Below are 18,483 nucleotides of genomic sequence, written 5' to 3'. Positions count from 1 at the left end.
TTTTTTTGCTGTGGTTTGTGGGTGGGAACCCCTACTTGGGCCCATGTGTGGGCCTCACTGGGATGTTGGGAGGCGAGAGGAAGTTCCCTCAGAATCTAATCTCAGGGTGCACTTTCACAATAGGATGAACCCCATGTTCTGAGTCTGGGGGATGTTGAGCTGAAGGGGAGCTTTGAGATCATCTAGCTCCTCTGACAAAAGGGGGGAAACAAAGCTAGATGGACTTTTCTAAGTGAAAAAAAAAACATTACAGAGTATGAATTTTAAAAGCAATTTTGGGGTGAGAAGAGGGAAATCATTTGAAAGGTGGACTAGAAAGACAGGCGACTAGTATCTACATTCCCTGGGTAGCCTGCTCATTCTTCCCTCTCCAATGACACAGTCAGGGGTAGGACAGGAGGACAGTGACTAAACAGAGGAGGACACAAGACAAGCAAGGTGCCACATTTCTGTCCTGAGGGTGAGGAGCCACCTGGAATGCAGCACTGATGAGATAGTGACAGAGCCCACAGAAATCTTGAAGACACTTAATAGGGACAGGCACACCAATACAGGGTGGAGTAGGGTGTGCAAGCTTCTATACTTCCTGGACCAAGCAGCCCAGTATGGGGAGGGCTGGGGAGGTGCAGGCCTAGGTGGCCACTATGAGAAAAAACAGAAGGGAGGAAGAGGACTGGGGGCAAACAAGCAAAACAGAGAGGAGGTGGAGGAGGAGGGTGAGGAGCCAGATGAATCTGCAGAACTGCAGAGCAGGTGAGGAGTGGACAAGAGCCCACAGGAAGATGTTCCACTTTTCTGTATTTTGGGGTAGTCCAAATTATCTGTGAGGGAGATGTAGATTTGGTGTGTGGGGGGGGGAGGACCAAAATGATATAAAATGCTAGAAAAGATTTCCTCTGAGATGGGGATGCTACTGATGGTTTTTCTTTCATTTTCTTCCACTTCTCTGTCCTTCCCAAATTATCAAGAATTGTATGAATGATTCTGATAACCACAGGGGAAAAGAGTACCAGAGTATGAAAAAGAGAGAAAGGAAATGAGACTGAGGAGGGCTAGGGAAACAGGGAAAGGATGAAAGATGAGGAGGAAGCAAGAGGGGAAGGACCAGGTTAGGAAAAGTAGGGCCTGCTGCCCGGGAGCAGCCTGCTATGAAGAGGCCTCCTGGGGGCGTTGGGTAATGGGGTTTGTGGGGTGAATGTTTGATGAAAAGGGGCTGCCCTGCCATGCTGGATGCTCTCAGGTCAGCAGCAGAAAATCCTGCTGGGCAGCTTCTGGCAGTTGGCACTGCATTTTCTGTCCTCTCAGCCCATCCAGGACACCCTCACCAGACCTACCTCTGGGGGGATCCTTAATTCCAGAGAGTAAGCTGTAGAGGGAATCATGGTGGACATATCGTGTGGTTGAGGTCCTTAAGAGGGAAAAGGGAGGATCTATCCACACAGCTGGCAGCCAGGCTAGTAGCAATAAGTGGCTTGTTAGCATAGGAGAAGACAACTAAAGACATCTTTATTGTTTGTTCCCAGGGTGGGAACACCAGGACAGGGGTGGAGCCAAGAGAATGCAATCAGGAGTAGAAAGGAACAAGATGGAGCGACAGGGGGTCGGGGGACTGGTGACAGCTATGAGAGTGCAAGGTAGGGCTCAGGATGCTGTAGCTGCAGCAACAAAGATGTCCTTGTAGCCCTTGATCTCCTTGACCTCGTTGCTGCTGATGAGGACTTGCAGCTGGCGGGGTCCAGTCTTGATAGGGTAGAAGTCCACTTGAATTCGGATGGTGTGTCCAGCCATCAGAGTCCCAAGGCTGAAAGTCAAGGAGAGTTGGGAACTGTGACTGGTTGGGTGGGTGATCAGGACCCCTCCCGCTCTCCAGCACCACCAAGCTCCACCTTTCCTGAGGAAGGTGGGAAAATGGGAGAAAAGAGGCACCATCCAGAGACTGAGGAGAGTCCTATGATTCCCATGAGGCACTGCTTCTCAGAGATCAGCTCAAGAGGTGGATGGATGGCTTTACTTACTCTTTTACTATCTGCCCATTGATGAGGCCACTTCCCTCCAGCACCATGGTGCAGTTATTCAGGGCCACCATTAGGGTATTGGTGAGGGTGATGTGGACTCTCAGGATATTGCCCACTTCAGCCCTCTCAGAGACCTGTGTAGAGAGGAGCACAGGTATCCTGGGCAGCTAGCCTCATCTCTGTACTCTATTTAATGACCTTCCTCCCCCATCCTGCTCGTGACCACCAGGGACTGCTATTCAGAGCTTCAGTGATGCAGTTGGGAGAGAAAACTAAGAGCTGAGGATGTTTGAGATTAACACGCTGGCCTCTTTTAGAAGGTCAAGATACTTCAGGAAGCTACCACCAATCAGGAATAGGAACAAAGTTAAAACCTCTTTCCCTCTCCTCCGTCTAGTTGGAGATACCTACTAGATTTCAACTGAAGTGCCAGCAGCAAAGAGTTAGTGGTAGCTAACAGCAATTCTGCGTTAAACAGGATCCCAAGGATAAATCCAAAACAATCATAGTGTATTAGTAGTGTCTGACCCAGTTACAGGATAAAGAAGGAGTGTCATGTGCCACCCATGTGCTATCAGTGACATCATTCCACCCTTTTACTCCATCAGGGAAGAAACAATGAAGCCCATGGACCTGACACAGCAGGCCCAGACCCCAGACCACGTTCTATCCCCTGTGCTGGGTACCTCCATATACATCATCAGAACACACTCTTGAGTTTTTCTAGGTGTGTTCAGAGCTTCACTCTTGAGGTTGGCGTCATGGGTTGACAAGCCTTGGCCTGTGAGTGGGAGGCAGAGATTCTGTCCTACTCATTTCTAGAACCCCTGTGCCTATGATTGTGCCAGCTACATGATGGATATCAGTAAAGGAGTCATGAGCTCTGATCACCCCAATCACAGTAGGGGCATGTTCTGGCTTGGCCAGAGAATCAAGGAGAAGGAATAACACACCCTGACTTATCTGGAATTCAAATAAAGAACCAAGTCCCTAATGAGGATGTCCAAGTAAAATACGTTAAAATAACTTTAGAATCCAGCAGTCACACAAATCATTCCTAGGTCACCTACTGATGGGGACCAATTCACAGCCCACCTGTCATTCTGCTATGTTGCTTCAGGGCCCTGTTGCAACCAAAGCTGTCCTCCAGGTAACAAGCAGGGGCCCCATCTCAGCACTAGGCTTGTGTCTGCACGTGGGCCTACTACTTGCCCTACCATCGAGGCTGCCCAGTATTACTTGGCCAACAACCTGACTGTGGGCCCAGGTGAAAACCATGGAGTGGGCCAGCAGATTTATGATCAGATCTAGAGCCTCCCAAATATCCTTCTGGGAGGGGTGGGTCCTGATGTTGACAAAGCCACCAGGTATAGAGCCAGGCTTGGACGAGACTGTGGAAAAGTCTTTGGAGTGGGAGGGAAAGTGGGGTAAGGAGCCTCCAGGGAAGGAAAATACTCATAACAGGAAATGAGGAAAACCCCTGCCCTCCTCCACTTCCCCTTCATTTCTTCCGAATGCAAGAGCCTTATCAGGATCTTGCCCAGGTTGCTCCCAAACCTGAAATCTGAGGCTCACTTCTCATTTTTCTTATCACCCTTATCAGCATCACCTTTTGAATTTCACCTTATGGTCTCTCAGATCTGCCTGCTCAACTGCATCTCCTAGTCACTGCCTGTCTTGTTTCTTTGCCTTTGGAAAGCAATTTCCTTATTTAAAATGACTTCATGTTCATCTCATTTTTCCAGACAGCACCTTCTTGTGCAGCCTACGCAAACTGAACCCTCTCTGAGATGTTTCCAGGTCTTGCCCTGTACTCTATATAGAGCATAAGAGACAATACCATACTGTGTTGTTGTCTGAGGCTGGCACAGTATCTTGTTTGCTACTGAACACTCAACCCCTATGTTTGTGAGTCAGAGACCCCCTGGGCCCCCATCTCTGTCCAGAGATCTCACCTCAATAGATAAGAGGGGAGGCTCCAGAGAGAGATCTTTTAAGACCAGCATGGACCGCCCTGTCTCTTCAACTTCAGCAATGCCAGACACACGGATCAACTTTTCATCAGTCAGCTTATTTCTGTAGTTGTTGTAGGGCAGGAGGAGCGGCCATTGTATCTCTTGAGTACAGATTAAAAAAAAAATAAGAAAAAAAAAAAACACAGAGCTGGAGCTGGAGCTCAGAAGCAGTGCTCTTGCCCAGCATGTGTGAGGCCCTGGGTTCGATGCTCAGCACCACATAAAAATAAATAAAATAGAGGCATTCTGTCCATCTACAACTATAAAAAATATATATTTTAAAAAAAAGAAAAGAAAACACACACACACACAACAACATTCTGAGACTAGGGAATGGGTAAGAGATTTGAAACAGGGTGGGAGAGAGTGGGGAGGAAGAGAAAGAGAACGAGAGAGAACATGCTTACCCTGAGACTGTCCCCAGAGCTCACTGCTATGTATCTCCTGGTGGGATGGCATCAGAAGTATAACAGCTGGCATTCGACTTCCTACCAATGATGGCATCCTCACTGTGCAGCGTGTGTGTGTGTGTGTGTGTGTGTGTGTGTGTGTGTGTGTGTTGGTGGGGTGGGGGCAGGGATTCTCTGTGATCTGACTGGAACAGCCCAACCTTATTCATGGACCCAAAGCTCCCCTCCCTATAGGTGCCTTCTCAGGCCTGCCTCATACTCACCCTTCCCAACACTCACCCTTCCCAATGTCCAGGCTCAAGTGAACCATCTGCCTCCAAAGAGGCTTCCGAGTGCCACCCCCATGCAGCAGGGGCTGTGCACAGAAGCGCACCACCAGTCTGATGGGACCCCTGGGGTGGGCTCTCTCTGGTACCCTCCAGACATGCAGCGTAAGCGGCACGTCTTGGCCCCACACTGGCATCCTGGCCAGGTGAAGCTGCAGCTGCACTGGTTGATCCTCAAAGACCCTGGACCCCAGGAGATCCAGGAGGAGTGATGAAGCTCTCTTTGGTCTCAGCATTTTCCGGGAAGCCTTCATGAATACAGACCGCTCCTCAGGGGATCCTGGCAGAACAGAGACACAGCAAAGACATCTATGAGGAGGGGTGGAAAGAACCAATGACCTTCCTGGGGAAACTAGCAACTCAACTCCCAGCTCTCCTCCTGAGGCTCAATTCTGTCATCTGTAACCTGGGGATTTTACCTGCTTTCTTCATACAGATGAATATATATATTGGGTTAAGTGAGTTGTTGAGTGTAAGCACTCAGTATTACTCTTTGTCATCAATATTGCCACCAACAACACCATCATCATCATCAAGGCCAGAGGCTTCTCCCCCAACCAGCATCTTTCCGAAGACATACATTAAGCCTTTTAAATAGAGCTTCATACAATTCACAATAGCTAAACTATGGGGCCAACCTAGGTGCCCTTCAACAGATTAATGGATTTTAAAAATGTGTTTTACAAACACACACACACACACACACACACACACACACACACACACACAAAATGGAGTATTACTCAGCCATAAAGATCTTGTGACATTTGCTGCTAAATGAATGGATCTGGAGACTATCATGCTAAGTGAAATAATCCCATCTCAAAAAAAACCCCAAAGGTCAAATGTTTTCTCTGATATGTGGATGCTAACCCACAATACGGGGGAAGAATAGAAGTTCAGTGGATTAGACAAAGAGCAAAGAAGAGAGAGAGGGTGAATAGGAAAAGGAAAGACAGGAGAATGGATCTGACATAATTTTCGTATGTACATACATACACCACAATGAACCTCACCATTGTGCACATCCACAAGACATTAATTTAAAATAAAAATAACTATGGGCAAATGGCAGAAAGATCGACAGAAGGAGGGCAATCTGGGGTGGGGAAAGCAAGAAAAAGGAGAGATACTGGGGTCCTGATTAGAATAAGATATGTTCCATGCTTGTATAATTATATCAAAATGGACTCAACTGTCATGTATAACTAAAAAGAACCAATAAAATTTTAAAAATAAGTAAAAAGGAACATTAAAAAATAAATAAATAAATAGTCCAACATAGTGGCACATGACTGTAATCCCAGCAGTGCAGGAGGCTGAGGCAGGAGGATGGTGAGTCCAAAACCAGCCTCAGAAAAGTATGGCACTAAGCAATTCAGTGAGACGCTGTCTCTAAATAAAATAAAAAAAGGGCTGGGGTGTGGCTCAGTGGTTGAGTGCCCCTGAGTTCAATCCCTGGTACCAAATAAATAAATAAAGTAAGCTTCAACCCTTGCCCTTGGTGGCTACTCAACATTAAGGCTGTACCCAAAATATTCCCATACTGTGGACTCCTCTAGAGCAGTTACTGTGTGCCAAAGGTCCGTTCCCTGTGCATTCTGTGAATTCTTCATTTAACCCTCTGAGGTACTGTTATCCCATTTTACAGATGAGGAGGTGGAGGCACAGTGATGGTAATACTGTTCGGCTTTCGTGGCTAGAGCATGGCAGAGCCTTCTTTAGTTCTCAGGCGACCTGACTCCACCCCAACTCTCTTTATGTCCACTTCCTCCTACAGGCCCTGAAGCCCTTTCCTTCTGAGTGTCCACCTTCCCCACTACTGCTACCACTACTACCAGTAAGATGATGGTATAACACTGAGAAGAGTTACCAGATAAAATATAGGATATCTAATTTAAATTGAATTTGTTGGTAAACAACAAATAATTTTTAATATTTGCTTGCAATTTTGAAACATACTAAAAATCACACCCAGTTAAATTTGCATTTCAGATAGTGAATACTTTTTAATATGTCATATATACCATTGGGTATCTACTTATACTGAATTTCTTTTGTTTATCTGAATTTATCTGGAATACAAATTTAACTGGGCACCCCGTATTTTTATTTGCTAAATCTGACACCCATACCTGAGGGTCACATGCCCAGGGTCCAGGAAAGTCCCCTAGGAGGAGGAAGTGAATACGTGGTGATGGTTTGAACCTGAAGCTATCTGAGTTGGGGAGCAGTAGAAAGATGTTTTCGCCCGCCCCCTCCTCTCATCCCCTGCCCAAGCACCTTCTGGATACTTGTAGGAGCCAGTGATGTCTTGGCGCTGGTCTGACCCTACCATCTTGGTGCTAATCTCCTTCCCGATGGAACTGGTGTTGTGGGCCAGGATTTCCTGGGCCTCGCCGTCCCTGAGGAGCCAAATAACTTCATCGGCATTCACCTCAGCATACACAAAAGGGGTGTCATACGCCAGGTGGACCTCCCCTTCCTTAATGGCCCTCACAGAGGCAGGGCCACAGCAGAACAACCCTGTGGAGGCAACAGAAATTGTGGGATATGACTCTGACACCTGGACCAATGCAATTAGTCATTGCCATGGGAAGTGGGGAAAAGGGTGGGCAATTGACACTGATGACCTGTCCCCTTGGGGAGTCCCCCAGGTACCAAGCACTTTTGAGCCCATTAATTCATGTGATCCACCTTCTGAAGAGGCCTTTGCCATCACCATCTTCCCCATGTCACCGGTGAGGAAAGAACAGAGCAGCCCAGTGACTATCTGGGTGATCCCTCTGTCAGTCATAAGATTAGACCCAATCCAAAGCTGTCTCAGGTATGACTCTGGGGTGGGGGTAAAGTGGGGCTCCTCTCTGGCCTCCTGTTCTCATGGTCAGTCACCCTGTTGTCCTCTTGGGATCCTGCCACCTCACGCACCGCTGCTGGTTTGCTGGGGAGTGGGGTCCAGAACCTGCCACCCATTGTATCCTGGTGGGAGATCTTTTCGGATCATCCAGCACTCATTCCAGACATGAAAGTTCCTGTAGAAGGGAGAAAACAGACTGGACTTAAATTTCCTAAGGATCTGCCAGGTACCCAATACTAGGCAGAGTGCTTCCTATCATTGTTTCTTTTCTTTTGATTAGAAAGTAATTTCAACCTTAAAGTTGCAAAAAAATAAAGTACAGAGAACACCTATATACCCAATTCATCTATTATCAACATTTTCTTCATTTACTTTCTTTCAATATTGATACAGATATGTACATTCATACTTAAGTAGGTATTTACTAAATATAGGGATCTTCTCTTACATAACCCTGTGCAGTTAGCCAAACTTAGCACCTCTTTAGAAGATGGATCACATAAATTAATGGGCTCAAAAGTGCTTGGTACTGTGGGACTCCCGAAGGGGACAGGTCATAATACTTTTATCAAATTTATTGTCTATATTCCAATTTTGTCAGTGGACCTAATAATGTCCTTTATAGCATCCTTTCCCAGCCAGTATAAAATTTAGTTTAGGATCACATTGCATTTAGTGGTCTAGCATCTTTAGTCTCCTTTGATCTTGGAACAGTTCCTCAGCCTTTTCTTCTTTTATTACATTGACATTCTGAGAACAGTATTTGTTTATTTTACCAGAATGGCTCCCATTTTGGGCTTGTCTGATCTTTCCTCATGATTAGATTCAGGTTATTCATTCACAGACAGAATTCTCCATAATATGTCACTGCTTCTTGGGTCAGAGACAATTCATATTGAAGTATTTATTCCTCCCTGTCTGGGGCACAGCAAAGATCTGTTCCAGACAGTTCCCCTCACCATATTTTGTCTTGTTTCTCAGATGGCAGCATCTCTGCATTTTGGTCATAGTAGGTATCAATCGTCAAGTTCCCATCCATGTTGTGTGCAGAGTGGAAATTAGAAACCACACGAGTTGGAACACCTAAGCATCTCATTACTAATGAGAAGAAAAAGAAGAAAGAATTGCTAAGTGCAAGTCAAGCAGAATTATTGTTTTGCATAATTTTGCATAACTTCTAACTTTCAAGCTGGTGATAAAAAAAGTCAATATTCTTATAGGCCCACACCTGTAACTCCTTTATTCCCAGAGCACCATACCCAAGCCCAGAACCCTGTTACGTACCTGCCCCATTAATGGTGTCCATCACACAAGAGAAAGAAATAATTTGATGGTCACTTAAAACAGTAATTAATGGATCAATTTATCATTTAGGGTGTTTTCTACACAGCAACTGTCCAAGTTAAAAACAGAAAACCTAAAACATCTAATTAGAAAGAAATTTAAATCTATGGCCAGTTTCCAAAGAGAAGCTGAGTGACCTTAATTAAGTGGCTTAATTTTTCTGGGTTAGTTTTCTTGCATATAACAAAATGGAGTTGGACCAGATGATTTTCAGTTGTAAACTTCTGGGTCTAACTGGACACAGTGCCTATAATTCCAGCAACTCTGAAGTCAGGAAGCTCAGAAGTTCAAGGCCAGCCTTAGTGAGAACCTGTTTCAAAATAAAAAGGACTAGATATGTAGCTCAATGGCATAGCACCCCTGGATTCAATCGCCAGTACAAAGAAATTTTAAAAATTAAATTAAATTCTGGATCTGTGGGGCGAGGGTTGTGGCTCAGTGGTAGAGCATTTGCCTAGCATGCTTGAGGCACTGGGTTTGATCCCTGGCACCACATAAAAATTTAAAAAAACAAATAAAATAAAGGTATAAAAAATTGGGATCTGTAATTTTACTTGAAGACAAGAGTTGGGGGAGAGAAGTAGGACATTAGAGAATGGATGGAAGGATATGGTAGAGTTTTAGAGATACAATAGAAGATGCTATCACAGACAAGGAAAAACCATCTGGAGGCAGTGACCATCTTTGATAAGACAGCAGCGCCCTCTTGTGGCTTCTTAGGATAGTACTACAAAGGCTTTTTAAAGCTGAATTAAGAAAACACACACACACACACACACACACACACACACACACACACACACACACACACTCAACCTGCCCAGAGTCAGATGAAATCAAGCCAACAGCCAGGCGTGACTTTGTAACCTTGTATAACACTTTGGTCCCATCTCGCCTGTTTCCTTCTCAGGAGGAGCAGCTGGTGCCAACTGACACTGCTGGGAAGTTTACAATGCTTTGAAGTGTAAGAGGACTGCTGACAGAGATTAACCCTTTTGTTTTGATTCGCTGAAGAGCCATCAAGAAGTCTATAGTCACCTATCCAATCCTAGCACAGTTCCTGTGAACAAGGCCTGGCCTGGGCTGTAAGTGGCCAGAGGCAGCTTGGCAAGAGCAGCTGTTCCCACTCAGTGGCCTCAGAACTGGCCTGTGAGGGGACAGGGCTTGGAAATGGAGCCAGGTTGTGGACCTAGTCCTTCTCCTCCTGACCCCAGAGTCTGAAGAGCTGAGCTTATCTCCATAATACCTGCCTGGCCACTGTGGCAGACTTCCCAGGCCAAGGCAAAACTAAGAACACTAAATTCTGGCAGAGCCTCAGCCCCATTTCACAAATAGGCAAGGGAGGCCACTTGATTGGACACTCATATTTAAACCTCTTCTCTCTTTGGAGCACCTGAATGTAACTGCTGGTCTATGCTGACCCTCTCAGAAAAGCCTAGAGCTTTGGCCCTTGTCTCTGTACTCCCTGTCCTGTGCTCCTACCTTCTCTAACATAGAGTCAACCTGTTAGTTGAGCAAATGTATCCTGGGCACCACGGTATGACAAGGCAGCCATGTGGAAGGTCTGCTTGCCTTACATGGGGGAGACAGGCAGACCTTTGTCTCTTTCTCGAATTCACAAATAATCTGGCCAATGACTTTGCCCTGAAATGTAAATAACTGATAATGCATAAAATCTCAATGCTCCTTAAATATAACTAACAAGGTAATATATCTCTAGTTGCCATTCCTCATGAGAGAGAAGCCTTCATGAGGTAGCTATCCCAGACCATTTGCTTGCACCCCAGCTCCCTGACCTTGTTCCTTGACTCCAGGCTCACCTTGAGCTAAGAAGCCAAATGGATGGCAGAAAGAAGCCATTTTACCTCTGCTTTGAGACCACAAGCTGCTTTATCCAGGTGGCTATGTTAACAATCTCACTATGCCATCAAGGAAACCATGGAGTGACTGCAACAAGTCGACCCTCCAAGACTGTGTAGCACATTGGTTAAGAGCATGCATGCCCACAACTCCATGGCTGTGGGGCCATGAGCAAGCTACTGAAAATTTATGAGCCCAGTCTCAAAGGGACATGGTGAAGATTGAGTGATTCTTCACTCACCAGTGCACATAACAGAGGCAAAGACCCAGCACTGTCCATACTTCACAGGCTGCCCACCCCTGGCTGACCACTGCCGCAGGATGGCCACACTGCCGTTCCACTCCAGGGGGCTGACGCCCTTGGAGTAGTCCTCTCCCCAGTTCCCTTGCAGCACGCCGCTGTCATCATTGCTGTTGATCTGCAAAGCACAGACAAGTGGGTTTCCATAGGGCCAGGGGAAACCCAGACTATCCTCAGACAGGGGCAGGAAGCCTCTATCCTTACCATGGCGCTCATCACCCTGCACACATACACCACATCATTCCGCTGGGAATAGTCTTTGGATGGGTTCTTTAAGAAGTACAGGCTCTTGTTCAGGATCTCAAAACAGATATCTATGATGTCTTCTTCAAACTTCCAAGACATTTCAAGAGAGAAAAGAGAGAAGAGCAAAAATATCTAGAATTCTGAAACTTTGAGTCCCTGGCAGACTTTTAGGGAGGATGTGTATGTGGTGGGGATGTAGGGGCTAAAGATAAGACAAGGTCCTGCCTTCCATGAGCTTATAAACCAAATTGGGAATGTATTAAATTTGGAATTGTGAAAAAGTAAACTAGATGGCTCTGATAGAAAATGCAGAGAATGCAAAGAGTCAGAGACCCTGTTGACTGAAGAGAGCAGAGAAGGCTTTGAACTAGTGGGCTTGGATGGATGGGGTAGACAGAAAGTAGAGGAGAGTGGGGAACATCTACATGAGGTCTTTTAGGTAGTCCCTTATCTGGTGGACTTGTGAGACCAAAAAATGATCAGATGGATCCGTAGGGATAGGGCCAATAGGGGGTGAGGGGAAAGATTGTGACAGGTTTTGAAACCAGGTAGAGGAGCTCAGAGCTGACTCTGTGAACACTGGAAAGTCCAGTGTAAACTTCTGACATAGGTTTGCAATGTGTGTTTGTGGCATGTGTCTAATACACTGGTATCATCTCAGTTTCAAATTTTCCACAAGTTGCCATACTTGGAGAATGGACTTCCTTCAGCAAGGCTCCCAGAGCTTACTCAGCTCTTCCCCCTGTGGTCTGTGCACAGGACTGAGGTAAGAAAGAAAGAAACTATACCCACCACGGTTGGTGATAGGAATGGAAGTTGTTCAAGCCCAAGAGCCCTCTGTACAGGACTGAATATTTGATGTTTTTGAAGAATTACTATTCCTCTTTTTTATTATTGTGGATTTTTCAAAAGGAATCATTTTTTGAAGACATATTCTGAAGTATACTGGATTGAATGATAAGGTTTTGCAATTTGCTTCAAAAAATTCATGGTGAAAAAAGGATTAAAGGAGTAAAGACCAGAGATGGGCGTGTCTTTCTGGGCAAGGACAGGTATTAAGCATTTCAGCCTTAGCAGGTCATGGCCTCTGTTTCAATAACTCAGTTCTGCCATTGAGCACAAAAGCATCCCCAATCTCCAAATGAACAAGCATGGCTATGTTCCAATAAAATGTTATTGATAGACACCAACATTTGAACTTTATATAATTTTCAATGGTTCTTGTGAAATTCTTTTCAACAACTTTCAAATGTGAAAAACATTTTTTATTTGTGGGCCATACAAAACAGGCTATGTAGGCCACAACTGACCCATGAGCTATCATTTGTCAAACCATAAATTGGTCACTAGTGGAAACTGAGAGATAGGTACATGGACATTTATTATACTCACCTGTCTACTCTGAATATGTTTTAGCTTTCCATAAGAACATAAAAGGTGAAAAAGGAAAGGTATCTCCCTCCTCCTTCTTCCTTGTCCTTCTCACTGGAAGGGAAATTGACCCAGCAGCTCATACTGTACCCTTTGTTGCTGTCCTTCATGAACTAACAGAGTTGTAGTGACCAGCCTTAGGAACCCCCCCCCCCCAGGGGATCCTATTACCTGCCCGTAGTTCCAGGGCCAGGAGGTGACGAAACTTTCACGACCCTTGTAAACAAAGCCATAATCCTTCATGATATACTCCTGCAGCAGTATTTCACTTGGCAGGTACACGTCGTCCTCTAAGCAGTAAAGAGTCGCAGAGGGAACAAAAACCCCAACCAAAAAACAGAGCAATACAATTAAAAACCAGTAATGAGAGTAGCTTTCTGAAAATCAGAGGAGTAGTCAGTGAATTGATGGCAACAGATATTAAGACTGGATCCCCTTAAAAGTTTAGCATGTGCTTCTCCAGAGGCCAGAAGTGTAATTTATTCTTCAAAAAATTTAGATTGTAAAATTTATAAGCTTATTAAGGTTTTCGATACTACTGATGGACAGAAAAAAAACAATGAAAATCATTCATTCCCACTATTCAGAGACACCCATCATTACATTGTAATATATTCTGTCCACTTTCTATGACATGTATTTAATACGATTACAAGCATATCATTTTCCAATTTTGGAACTAATTTTGTCTGAAGTCATCCTATGAATATTTTCATGGTGCCATTAAAATTTCTTTACAAAGGTGATGTTTAGTTTGAGCACGTGATACTATGTTACATTGATATAGACTACAATTTATCTTCTAAGCTTTCTCAAAAGAGTTCCCCATGGATCAAGTTAGCATTATAACCTTTGAGCAAGTCCTACCTGCACTCCATGGGTTAAAAAGCAGGATGAAATTCCCCAGTGGGTAAGTCACACTTTGACCTTGGTCCCGAGAGATCTTTATTTTCAGAGTGTAGTGGCCAATGACTGCATTGGCTGGTGTAAAAAGCGAGACTTGGAGAGAGTTGGAGTCAATGGTGAAGTCAGAAGCACTCCAGACTTTCTCTTGCCGGGCCTGTGTAAGTAAGAATGAGGCTCGTGTTCCCAGCAGCTCTGTGGGCTCAGGTCCTATGTAGGAGAAAATGACCCCAAAGGGAGGTTCAAAAATCTATGTGTATACACATGCATATCAGATAGAGCACTAATCTCCAGGATATATAAAGAACTCAAAAAACTTAACACCAAAATCATCATCATCATCATCATCATCATCCAATCCAATGGGATAACGAACTGAACAAACACTTCTCAGAAGATATGCAATCAACAAATATATGAAAAAATGTTCAATATTTCTAGCAATTAAAGAAATGCAGATCAAAACTACTCTAAGATTTCATCTCACTGCAGTCAGAATGGCAATCATCAGGAAATCAGGCAACAATAAATGTTGGCAAGGATGTGGGGGAAAGGTATATTCATACATTGCTGGTGGGACTGCAAATTGGTGCAACCATTATAGAAAGCAGTACGGAGATTCCTCAGAAAACTTGGAATGGAACCATCATTTGACCCAGTTAATCTCACTTCTTTGTTTATACAAAAAGTACTTAGAATCAGCATCCTACGTGATGCAGCCACAGCAATGTTTTTAGCAGGTCAACTCACAATAGCTAAACTATGGAACCAACCTAGATGCCCTTCAACAGATGAATGGATAAAGAAAATCTGGTAGATATACACAATGAAATATTATTTAGCCTTAAAGAGGAATGAAATTATGGGATTTGCAAATAAATGGATAGAACTGGAGAATATGATGCTAAGCAGAATAAGCCAATCCCAAGAAAATCCCTTTGATATGTGGATGCTGATCCATAATGGGGGGCAGGAGCAGGGGAAGAAGGGAGGAACTTTGGATTGGGCAGAGGGGAGAGAGGGGAGGGAAGAGGGCATGGGGGTAGGGAAGATGGTGGAATGAGAAAGTCATCATGAATGGTGTGATTTTACATTGTATACAATCAGAGATATGAAATGGTGTGCTCCATTTGTGTACAATGAATTGAAGTGCATTCTGCTGTCATGTATAACTAATTAGAACAAATTAAAAAATAAAATAATAAAACAGGAATATTACCTATCAGGAATATTACCTATTTTTTAAATCTTTGTGGTATATATAGGATTCCTGTGGCCTGGAAGAATCCTCACCTTTCCCATTACTTGCTAAGTCCTTTAGTTTAATGCTTTTACTGCCATTGAGGAATCTTTGGGTAAACCACTTTAGATCTCTGTGCCTTTGTTTCACTTTTTTTTTCCCTTTATCTGTAAAATGGAGATTATAATAGCACCTACCTGAAAGTTTCTCTTGGGGAATAGATGGGATCATGGGTGAGGTTTTAGCACAGTGCCTATGTACTTAAAATTGGGGTGTTATGACCACAACTTCAGAGTTTGCTGAGCTGGCCAAATCTTTCCTTAACAGCAGGGTACTGAGCATGAGGGTCCTGGGGTATCCCCGGAGAAGAGGGGTAAGAGCTCCTCAGAAAGAAGAGGCAGGGATCCTGCAGACCAACTCTGCTGATGTCCACATTTTGAGGGAATGCACAAAACCTAGGAGGACGAGCTCACCGGTCTCGGCCACAAAGGTGATGGAGTCTGTCTGGGGCTGGAAGGGTCTGTTGAAGTTCAGCTGGAGGTTGAAGAGTTGACCTCTGCGCACAATGAGCCGCTTCAGGCCCATCTCCTGTGTGTGGTGCCCTTTGTTGTTCCTGGGGCTCTGCAGGTCAACAGACCTGAGCTCCAAGGCCGCCACTAGGGGAGAAGAAGGGATGGGTCAATGCCCAGCTGTGACCCTCTGGGTATAGGTGTCCCCAAAGTTTCTCAGTCATTTCTGTAGAACCTGACTCTGACAGGTAATATTCCTGTTCATTCTTAGCCCTTCTGCCTCCCTGCTTCCTAATTTCATGACTCAGCCTCAGAGGGCAATTCAGTAGGCCCTGGCCAGTGATGAGGAGGATTTCCATTCTGATAACCTCCACACCCGGACCCAGAGCCACAGTGCTGGAGGATTGGGCTACCCATAAGGCAAAATGATTCCAGATAACTGAAATTTATGTTATGATCCTACTGACATAAGAATAAACATATTAGCATTTTGTAGAAATGAAGTTGAGCTGACTGAGGCTGGGGCCTCAACTCCAAGGCAAGTTCCTATTTTAGGACACGAGGCAGGCTTAGGGTTATTTGTAATTTATTGCTTGCTTCTCAGTCATGTTCCAGGTCTCTGAGGAGGGCACTGACTGCTTTCTAGGATGTACATGTAGTGTATGGTAGTGAAAGTCTCATAGCACGCTGGCTCTGGAGTGGCACAGCCCTAGGTCACCACCTTGGAAAGTTTCCTGTGAGACCTTGAACAAGCCACTTATGTTGCCAGACATCAGTGTCCTTATCTGAAAAATGAGGAGGCAATCATATTTCAACTTCATGGAAATGAGAAGGTCATTAATACCCACATATTAAGAAGCCTCAGATTGCACACTTAGCTATTTTTGGAGATGTATACTGTGTTTACTGTCAATGAAAACCTGTTAAGTCTTTCCCTTAGTAGAACACCAAATTGTCCTAGTGAGGGCTGGGGTTGTAGCTCAGTGGTAGAGCACTTGCCTCGTAAGTATGAAGCACTGGGTTCGATGCTCAGCCACATAAAAATAAATAAACTAACTAAATAAATAAATATTGTGTCCATCTACAACTAAAAAATAAAATATTAAAAAAAATTTATCCCAGTGAACTGCAACAGGAAATCTCCCCCACCCAGGGCCTTTGGAAATGTCTGGAGACATTTCAGTTATCATGACTGGAAAGAGGCTGCTATTAGGATCTAGTGGAAAAAGGCCAGGGATGTGGCTAAATAGCATCCTAGAGGAAAAACTCTCATTTACTCCCAGTTAGTTTTTGTACCCTTTGCATTCTGAACTTCCACAAAGGTTAGTTCTGTTTTTCCATCTCTCCTGTGTGAAGTTTTTGAATCCTGATTTTGTTCACCCAAATATTTCACTTGGCCATCTGTGGATTGGCAAAACTGTCTTTCTCCAAGTAATTTGTAATAAGATGGTTCTGAGCACCAGGGCTTAAGTTGAAAGGCCAATGGAGCTGTCCTCCAAGATGACACTGAGCTATTGGGAGCACTCTGGGTATAATTGTTCAACTAGCTGTGACTATATTTAATTCTCTATGTAAAAATAGTTGAATTAGATGTTTAAAATTTTAGTTGAAGTCTAAAAATCAAACCCAGCTTTCACATTTCTGTCTTTCCCATAAATTTGTCAAATGTTTAGCTGAAAACAGAATGTTCACTGAGGTTTCTTGATCATCCTGCTGGGAACAATCTTCCCTTGGGGTAAATCCAGCAAAGGTGAATTATTGAACCAAATGATACAAAGTTTTTAAACCTCTTGATGTAATTCGGGCACTTAAATAAATATGCCAACGAAACCAGAAAATTCAGGAAAAGATCTAAGACAGGTGGCTTTCAGTTTTTCAACAGCAATTTTTAAACTTCAGATCCAACCCATTAGTAGTTTGTGGAATAAACTTGGAGAAAGGTGATCACTATTAAGAAAAATAGATTAGAAAATATCACAATGCATCACACATAGGAAGAACAAGGATACTTTTTAAATTTTATTTTTATTGGTACATATCATGATACACAAAAGTTTGATTCATATTCATACTTTCACATTACATAATTTGATAATCTCATAATCTCATTCCCCATACCTTCCCTTTCCATCCCTTCCTCCCTCCCCTATTTGTTCTACTCTACTGATCTCCCTTCTGTTATTATTATTTTAATTAGTGCATTATAATTGTGTGTGTGTGTATATATGTATATATATGTGTGTATGTATGTATGTGGGATTCATTGTGTATATACATGGGTACAGCATAATATGGTATTTCATCCTCCAGTACTTCCTCATGCCCTCCTGTCTTCCCTCTTTTCTCCATTCCCTTCCTCCACATATTTCCCTTCTATTTTTGTGAGATCTCCCTATTTTAATTCCTTTTTTTCCTCTCCTCTCTGTCTCTCTCTTTTCCACATAAGAGAAAACACTGGACCTTTGAATTTCAGAGTCGTGCTTATTACTCTTAGCATGAAGGAATAAGGACAACTTTTTGTGTAACTGACCATGATATAAACCGAATGTAGGTCATAGTCAAAACTCTGAAAGCAACAGGCCCAGATTCTGCTGGAAACTGTTTGCATCTCATTGGTTCCTGAGGGGCCTGATATTTTCCTACCAAGACCACTGAGCCTTCCCAGGAAGCCTCTCATTCATTCTATATATACCTCCCAGGGGCCTGGCCACCCTGAAACACACATACCCAAAAGGCAGTGATGAGCACTTACCTTCCCGGCACAGGAGAGAATAGGGCCAGGGAAGCCTTTCCTGTTCATAGCTTGAGCATGGTTCCTAAGGGTAACCAGCTCCATGTTGGCTTTATGTAGCTTTTCTCAGTTTTGGAAGGAAAGGGGAGGAGAAGGAAAATGTCTTCCTCTCCTTGTCCAAGGTTGCAGTGCACTGAGAAAATGAATTCTCCACAAGACACTTAGGGTTGTTTTTTTTTTAATTCCACTTAATATAATTATGTATTTAGCTCACTGAAGGGCTTTTCATGTGAAG

At 43.9% G+C, this 18,483-nt stretch overlaps 1 protein-coding gene across 1 annotated transcript; it reads right to left on the bottom strand.

Moving 5' to 3' along the window:
• Positions 1-1,481: 1,481 nt before the first annotated feature.
• On the bottom strand, positions 1,482-18,293 carry Tgm7 (transglutaminase 7). The gene is made up of 14 exons (XM_040275386.2): positions 18,210-18,293; positions 16,179-16,242; positions 15,422-15,604; positions 13,673-13,918; positions 12,977-13,095; positions 11,333-11,461; positions 11,069-11,246; positions 8,583-8,721; positions 7,695-7,798; positions 7,050-7,292; positions 4,720-5,046; positions 3,971-4,131; positions 2,016-2,149; positions 1,482-1,801 (listed from the first exon to the last, which is right to left on the bottom strand). Exons 1-14 carry the CDS (start codon positions 18,291-18,293, stop codon positions 1,642-1,644), a joined length of 2,271 nt encoding a protein of 756 aa, XP_040131320.2. The 3' UTR covers positions 1,482-1,641.
• Between the last annotated feature and the right edge of the window lie 190 nt (positions 18,294-18,483).

Source organism: Ictidomys tridecemlineatus, chromosome 5, assembly GCF_052094955.1.
Source record: "Ictidomys tridecemlineatus isolate mIctTri1 chromosome 5, mIctTri1.hap1, whole genome shotgun sequence".
Lineage (NCBI taxonomy): Eukaryota > Metazoa > Chordata > Mammalia > Rodentia > Sciuridae > Ictidomys > Ictidomys tridecemlineatus.
Note: the sequence above shows the minus strand (reverse complement) of the source record. Positions and strands in the feature narration are given on the sequence as shown.